Raw genomic sequence first — 7,312 nt, 5'->3', positions numbered from 1 at the left:
CAGGCCTTTAGGGTTGCAGGGGATTGTTGTGACCCAAGAGCAGGACCTGGCACTTGGCCTTGTTGAACCTCAGACCATTGGCCTGCTTTGGTATGAATTCAATGGTAGGAATGTTACACACAAGTGTGCACCCTTCTTTTTTTAAGAAGAGCTAACTATAATAAAAAGCCGCTCGCATGGTCAGCAGAATGAAGAGTGGAAATCAGAAATTCATAAATGAAGGTGGAGTTGCTGACTGTCAGAGAAGGACAGTATCTGTTTAAGATGAGGGGCAGTGGTTGCAGAAAGGCAGGGCAAAATACTTGGTTAGTCCGAGTTTTGAATAAATCTCCGGTGACCCAGATTTTGCCAGGTAAGCTGGTAGGATATAAAATTGCTGCTCTAAAACTTGGCTGGAAGTTGATGAAATACTTTACATCTTGTCGGCGGTAATAATGCGGAGCTACAGCAGAGGACGCAGCAGCTCCCTCCTGTTCTTGTCTATGGGTTGGGGATGAAGGCTGAGCAACGTGAACCAGGGCAGAGTTTGTTGCTGGGTGTTGGCACCTGCCCTTCCTACACTGACTAATTTTCTACAGCGCAGCTTTGGAAACACTCATGCTCCTGAGAGTGATTGTGGGTGTTTTCTTTCACAGGTATAAATTATGTATCCAAACGTACAGAAATATACATGTAGAGAGAGATAAGGATAATGAGATGTAACAATACTTAGTAACAATGTTTCTCCTGTACTCATTAGCAGCTGAAATGTGGTGTGTCTGCATTGCTGGTTTTCAAGACGCTTTCACCGGCCCACACCACAGAGCTGTGTTTTTATTGGCAGGTTCGAGTGGAAGGCTTTAACTACGTTGGCATGGGCAATTCCACCACCAAGAAAGATGCGCAGAGCAACGCCGCTCGAGACTTTGTCAGCTACTTGGTTCGGGTGAATGAAATGAAGAGAGATGAAATCCCTGCATTTGGAGTAAGCTGCTCTTTCTCCTCACTGAAAGCTAATCTTTACTTGCAGTGCTGTGCGTCTAGTTATGTTTCATCCCTGGAGTTCAGTGTGGCACCCTTGGGCAGTGGAAAGGACTGGATCTGTGGGGTTTCTGCTTGCGGTGCTGGGGAGCTGCAGCACGTACAGTGAATATCGTAGGGTGGTCTGGTAAAAGCAGCTGCCTGTTGGTCTGAGTAAATGGTGAGGCTGGGGAGAATTCAGAGTCCCTGTAAGGTGCAGCCTAACTTTAAAAGTGCTCAGTACTCACACCTGACAGTGGGAATTGTGTGTTGTGATATATAATACTGTGTGCTATAAAATAAAATAAAAAATATCACAGACCTCTCAAACCAGACATTGAAAATCTGGCATTTTTTTAACCATAAAGGCTTTCTGCCTTAACTCCTCACATGTGTAACAGGATCAGTGCTTTTTGTGATGCTTTATGAACTACAAGTCTCAGCAGTGGCTCTCCCATGAAAGCTGAGGAGGAGGGTAATTCTGTCTTGACAGCGATTTTAGTGAACAGTAAATAAAGCAGGAAGCTGCACGTTCCGTGTTGGGAGGGAAGAGTCTTTTCCTGGTGGCTCATGAAGGATGTATCTGTATAAGGTACACAGTGTCCCTCTCCCGTCAGCCAGGGTGAAGCCCTGCGCTAACCGGGCCGTGTTGTTTCTGATGTACCAGTGAGTTTTGTGGCAGTGTGATGTGTGCTGCATGGCTGAGTCCTAAACAGGGAGAGCAAGTCTGTGTCTCGAATAAAGCAGAGATGATCAGTTAGTTAACAGACACGTCCAACCGTGGGAAGATGGAAAATGGAACTGATTAACCACAGTGTTGTCGTTTCCTAAAGGTGTTAGTGTTTTGTTGTGGTGGAGTTTTCTGTGTGTTCACAAAGTATATTTGAGTTCCCTTGCGTCTACAGCAGGGACCAGTGTCTGTTACGTTTCCCTGGGTGCCAAAACAGTTGATACTATAACTGCTGAACTTGAGTAAGTCGAGGCTACTCGCTGGTTGGAAATCTTTTTGTAGAACACCCCCAAAAAGCCAGATATTCAACAACTGTATTCCTTCCAGTCTTTAAATGGGTGTTACCATGGGGGTTTCTATTGCACAATGATGCATAACCTTTTTAAACTGCCTGAACAGTTTTCTAGCTAAGCAGTAAAAAGACTTATTCTGTATGAATGTGCTGATGTTTCCCTTCATTCTGTCTCCTAGCCCATACCTGGCAATACCCCTGATGGACACGAAGCAGGTAGAGATGTTACTGGTTCCAGTTCTACTTTGGGTGGACCTCTTCCTCCACATTTGGTTATAGAGGCTGAAATAGGTAAGACTGTGAAAATTAATTTATGAGTATGTGGGTGTAATAGCTGCATAGAGATCTGGGCGGGGTTTTTTTTTTCTCCCAAATAGCATAATTGTGCAGACAGAAGACACCTCAGAGTCATTGTAGTTCTGAGGCAGAGGTGTGAATGACTGCATGACATCTGAGGGACTGGTTATGTCCCATCGAGATCACCAAGAAATACCTCCCTGTTGCTAAAGAACATGTTTTGGGAGAGTTACTTTGGTTTTATTTTTCTATATGGTAGGCAACAGCCCAGATGCAGCACCTGGAAACTGTGGCAGTCGTGGAGCCCAGTGGGATCGGGGTGCAAATTTGCAAGATTACTATTCGAGAAGAGAGGAGCAAGAAGTGCAGGCAGTAAGTTGTGCTATGTAACTCTCCTTTACTTTCCATCTTAGATAAGTGTCTTTTACTCCCTTTCATTTGTTACTGGCATTTAAAGTCAAGGGTTGTAGTTTTCATTTGATATTTTGGTGTTGGTTTTAACTTAAGCTGCAGGTTTACCTGCTGACTTCTAACAATGGTAAGTTGTTTTAAGCTAAGAACGAAATAAATCCCTTTGGATACTGTGAATATCCGATTGTATGGACATTTTGTTGTGAAAATAGGGAAATACTGAGGAATTCTTAGCATTTTCTGTAATGAACTATTTTGTAGTATCTAGACAAGTTATTTCAAAGCCTTGTAAAAATGTGTAAAACTGAAATCTGTTAGAAACCAGAAAACAGCATTTTTTTTTCCTCTGAATCTTAGACCTCAGAGTCAGAAGTGGACTTAAATGCTAATCTTCACGGGAGCTGGACCTTGGAAAATGCCAAGGCACGTCTGAACCAGTTTTTCCAAAAGGAGAGGATTCATGAAGAGTATAAATACACTGAAATGGGGCCTGACCACAACAGGTTGGGTACTTTTAGTTACCTTCTGCGTGTGAAGGGTTAGAAATATTTTCAGTGATGGCAGCTAATGACACTTACTTGCAGTGCTCCACAGTGCCCTTTGAGAAACCAGCGTTCTTCACCAGGACCAGCAAGATCCCTAGATGTTGAAACAGAGGTGCCAAGATCTGAGTGACTCTGAAGAAATTTCTGTCGGATGGTTTTCATGCATGTGCGGCTTTTGAAATGATTGCTGTGCTCTAGCTCGCTGCCCAGGCGCCAGTTGGACTGGAAACAACACGTTGCAGTAATCATTTGCACAATGGCAGCTGCCTTTGTGCATTTTGTGTAAATCTTAAATATGTAGATTTGCTTATGTAGAAATGTGCTTTAAGGACATTCTAGTCATATTTTTATTACAATTAACTTTTTTGGCAGTGAAATCGTCTACTGGAAAAATTAGGTTGTCAGAATCTTCCCAAAGGAGCTTTGGGGGTCTTATATTTCAGTTGAAACCAGCTGGGTATTACTCTCTTTTAACTTTCTGCTCATTCCATCAGAAAATTTGTGTGTGCTTCTCCCAAATGAAAATAACGCATAAGGGATTGTGCATCAAGAATTGACAGATTTTGGGTTTTTTACCCCCGTTTGGGCTAGTCTTTACAAACCATCAAAACTTCAGGACTTTGTATTATTGTGTTATTTCTTGTGACATATCATTATGTTTCGTGGTCAGAAACAATGGCCTGCTGCTGCTGCTGGGCTTCGGGGTTAGGGTTAGGGGTTAGGCTACTAGTGAGTTACATTGGTATCATATGGGATACAGTTCATGGTACAGGGGGATGCGTGTTAATGTCACCGTAACGTGCTGTCCGCTTCATAATTCTTGCCTTAAACTTAGGCAGCTCAGAGCATGTTTCCTAGTAATGGGACTTTAGATTTCAACGCGGAGTGGTGGCATTTGCAGGACTGCTCTTAACAGATCTGCTGGTTCTATTGATGGCAACTCTGTTACCTACTAACCTGGGGTTAAAGGAACTAAAAGCAGCAACATTTTACCTTGGCCATTGATGAGTTGAGAATTTCTGACTGAGGGCAGAGACATCTTTGCCTAGAAGAATTGGAAGAGTAGATACTTGTGCAGTTCAGCTGTGGATAACTAGACCTTTGTGCTCTTTTTTCTTCTATAGGAGCTTTATTGCAGAAATGAACATTTATGTGAAGCAGCTGGGCAGAAGTAAGTGTTCCTATTGATTTTTTATCTTAGCAGGAGATGGTTGTTGGTACAGAGGGATAGGTCAGACTCATTGGTACAGACTTTTAAAGTGATGTCTTGGAGCCACTTACCGAGGTCAAGGTTCATGTTTGTTTCCTGACAAGAAATCTTTTTTCTGTGTGCTGTGCTTGTTGCATTCTGCTCCTTGTCCATTACATGATTCCACTCATCTTTTTTCTCAGCACAAAAAAATGCTTATGAGAGGTGGTAGTTTGTGTTTGGCTTAATTACCTAAGAAAGCCCATTTCAGAGTAGTATCTTCTGTGGAAGTTGTTTGACTCCTCAGCTCTGAACTTTCTGTGCTGCAGGGATTTTCAGTCGCGAGCACGGATCAAACAAAAAGCTAGCTGCCCAGTCCTGTGCCCTCTCCTTGGTGAGACAGCTTTACCACCTTGGAGTCATAGAACCTTATTCTGGACAGGCGAAGAAAAAAGGAGAATTGGTGAGTTTGGTAGAAGGGTTAGAAATTGTTGCTTTCAGTATAATAACACAAGTAGTCTCTTATGAACATGAGCAAGTTAGACTTAGCTGTCCATATTTAACAGCTTACGAGTTAATAATTTTGATGCTTTAGAAATATAACTTTATATTAGTGGAGCAGTAAACTGGTTTTACTGCATATTAAATAAGATAGGATTTGTAACAAATCCTTTTTTTGGTATAAATTTTCTACAGGCGTAAGGATTTCTGGTCATGCTATGTACAACTCTCAGCTATTTGTTTTCATCCTCTGCCACATGAGATTTTTGTTGGTATTCAGTTCCAAGTTTGGGAGTGTTTTTCAATCTCCGAGTTTAATTTCAGAGGAAAATATTCTGCAGTTTCTCTTGAGTTGAAAAGATGGCAAAATGTTTCAAGAATGTGGATTTTGAACTGATGGTGCTCTTTGGCCTTGTTTCACAAGGAGCTGTCTGATAGTTCAGTATACCCTCTGGCAGCTTGCAGTGCTGGCTTCTGTCGTCTTGTCCTTTTGTCTATATCAACATGTAGTTTTTAAACATTTAATAGATGGAACCCTATGAGGTGTCACTGTCTCCTGACTTAGAAAATCAGCTGCAAAAGACTGTATGGGAGCTGTCTCTGGAGACTGTGCCTTTGGTGAGTGTGCAGTTCAGATACTCCAGCATTACACATTGGGCCTGCTTGTTTAATCCATTTCTCTTTCTTTGCCCACTTTGCTTTTGGATTGATAGCCTGAAGATGCCAGGAATCCTGTTCTGATTAGTGTTGGAAAGTTGGCCCATTTTGAACCATCGCAGAGACAAAGTTGTACGGAAGTTGTTCCATGGTCGCCACCTCATTCCAACTGGAACCCTTGGACCAGCTGCAATATTGATGAGGGTCCTCTGGCAAATGTAAGATAGCTTAAAAAATTGGTTTGTTGTTTTCACCATGCTTCCAGAACTTTTAAATGCTTTTTGCCCCCAGGATTTAAAGTATGAGCTATTCCAAAGGAGAAAACAGTCCACTGATGAAATGTCTTCCCTTCTTGACCTGGAGGAAGGGAATCTTTCCATTGGTAGGAGCTCTTTGTATTTACTTCATGTTTTATTAGGTTCCTGAGCAGCAGTGTCTTGGATGTCCCGGTGCTTTGCTTTGTTTCACTTTTTGCCTGCTGTTGTGCAGCTCATACAAAGTTCTAACTGAAATGCCAAGGTAAGCTAATGGGCATGGCATTTAGAATTCGCTTGCTTCTTTTTCCCACATTCCCGTACTAAGGCCTTTCTTTGGGAGGAGAAACTGCTTCGAGCTGGTGTCACTACACAATCAGCCTACTTGCTTTTTTCGGTCATTTCTAGTCCCACTCACCACAGAACAAATGAAAAGCGTAGTGTGACATGATGAAACGAGGAAGAAGGGAAGAAATTATAAGTTGCCAAATTTAGGGGAATAATTTGGCCGCTGGTATAGCCTGGTCAGAAAAGCCTCTCAGTGCAGGAACTTCGGTTTCCTTCCACAAGTAACTGGAATGCTTAAGACCAAAATAATTTTGATACTACTTTCAACTGCATTTTTTTTTTTCCATAAATGACATTAACATTGATCATTATCTGTTGATTAAAAAAATATGGAACTGATGTAAATTTGAGTGTTGCTGCTTAAAACATAACCAATGAAACCATTATCAGTAAATCATAAAACATAACGTATTTCCAGACACTGCAAATTGAGCTGGTTTCAAATCTCATTTCTATGTGCTAGTTGTGGTGCAGCTAACTCTTTTCAGCAAAACCAATTAGCCCTTTGGGAACAAACTTGAATTTCTTTAGAATTCTCTCTTAGTTGAACTGCAAGAGTTGCCTGATAAATTTTCCTCTCTGCTCACTTTTCTCTTTTCAGCTACTGTTCTGTGGGTGGTTATGTGCTTATATGGCCTCATTCCGTACCTTAACAACTCCTGCCTGAATGATCACCGAAGTATCTTACTGGTTTACTGCTGAAGAGAGTGTGTTTCTCAAGCAGTTAAAGTATTTAAATTTAAACAGTCATTCTTTTTTCAGTATGTTGGACCTTTCTGAGAAACTTCTTTGCAGATGGCCATTTAATTTTAACGCGCTGGAGTGAGTGAACGAAATAGGCATAACTGGTTTCAGAAAGTTCTGTAGGAAATGTTCCTTTACTGATATTTGCAGTCATTATGTTGGTGTGTCTGATTTAATAGTGGAGTTATGATACAGACAAACAGAGGGGACAAAAAGCCTCCAAACAATGTTTTGTCTTTGCAGCTCACTCCAGAGCAAATAAGCATGGATCTGAAAAGTGAGTTTGTGTACCGTTTGGAGCAGGATCAAGAACTACAAAGGGTAAGTGTGTTTCCTGTGACGTGG

General features: G+C 41.7%; 1 protein-coding gene across 1 annotated transcript in view; it reads left to right on the top strand.

The window, feature by feature from the left end:
• Positions 1-823: 823 nt before the first annotated feature.
• The window catches only part of DHX9 (DEAH (Asp-Glu-Ala-His) box helicase 9), a gene marked incomplete at both ends in the record, with an annotated part of 22,959 nt that continues 16,470 nt past the window's right edge, over positions 824-7,312 (top strand). Inside the window, 9 exons of the mRNA XM_010136382.1 lie at positions 824-964; positions 2,201-2,308; positions 2,583-2,690; positions 3,087-3,232; positions 4,399-4,445; positions 4,793-4,926; positions 5,493-5,582; positions 5,678-5,839; positions 7,211-7,288. Coding sequence (XP_010134684.1) covers positions 824-964; positions 2,201-2,308; positions 2,583-2,690; positions 3,087-3,232; positions 4,399-4,445; positions 4,793-4,926; positions 5,493-5,582; positions 5,678-5,839; positions 7,211-7,288 — 1,014 coding nt within the window. The remainder of the gene's footprint in view (positions 965-2,200; positions 2,309-2,582; positions 2,691-3,086; positions 3,233-4,398; positions 4,446-4,792; positions 4,927-5,492; positions 5,583-5,677; positions 5,840-7,210; positions 7,289-7,312) is intronic.

The sequence above is a fragment of the Buceros rhinoceros genome, unplaced genomic scaffold (assembly GCF_000710305.1).
Source record: "Buceros rhinoceros silvestris isolate BGI_N320 unplaced genomic scaffold, ASM71030v1 scaffold6660, whole genome shotgun sequence".
Classification (NCBI taxonomy): Eukaryota; Metazoa; Chordata; class Aves; order Bucerotiformes; family Bucerotidae; genus Buceros; species Buceros rhinoceros.
Note: the sequence above shows the minus strand (reverse complement) of the source record. Positions and strands in the feature narration are given on the sequence as shown.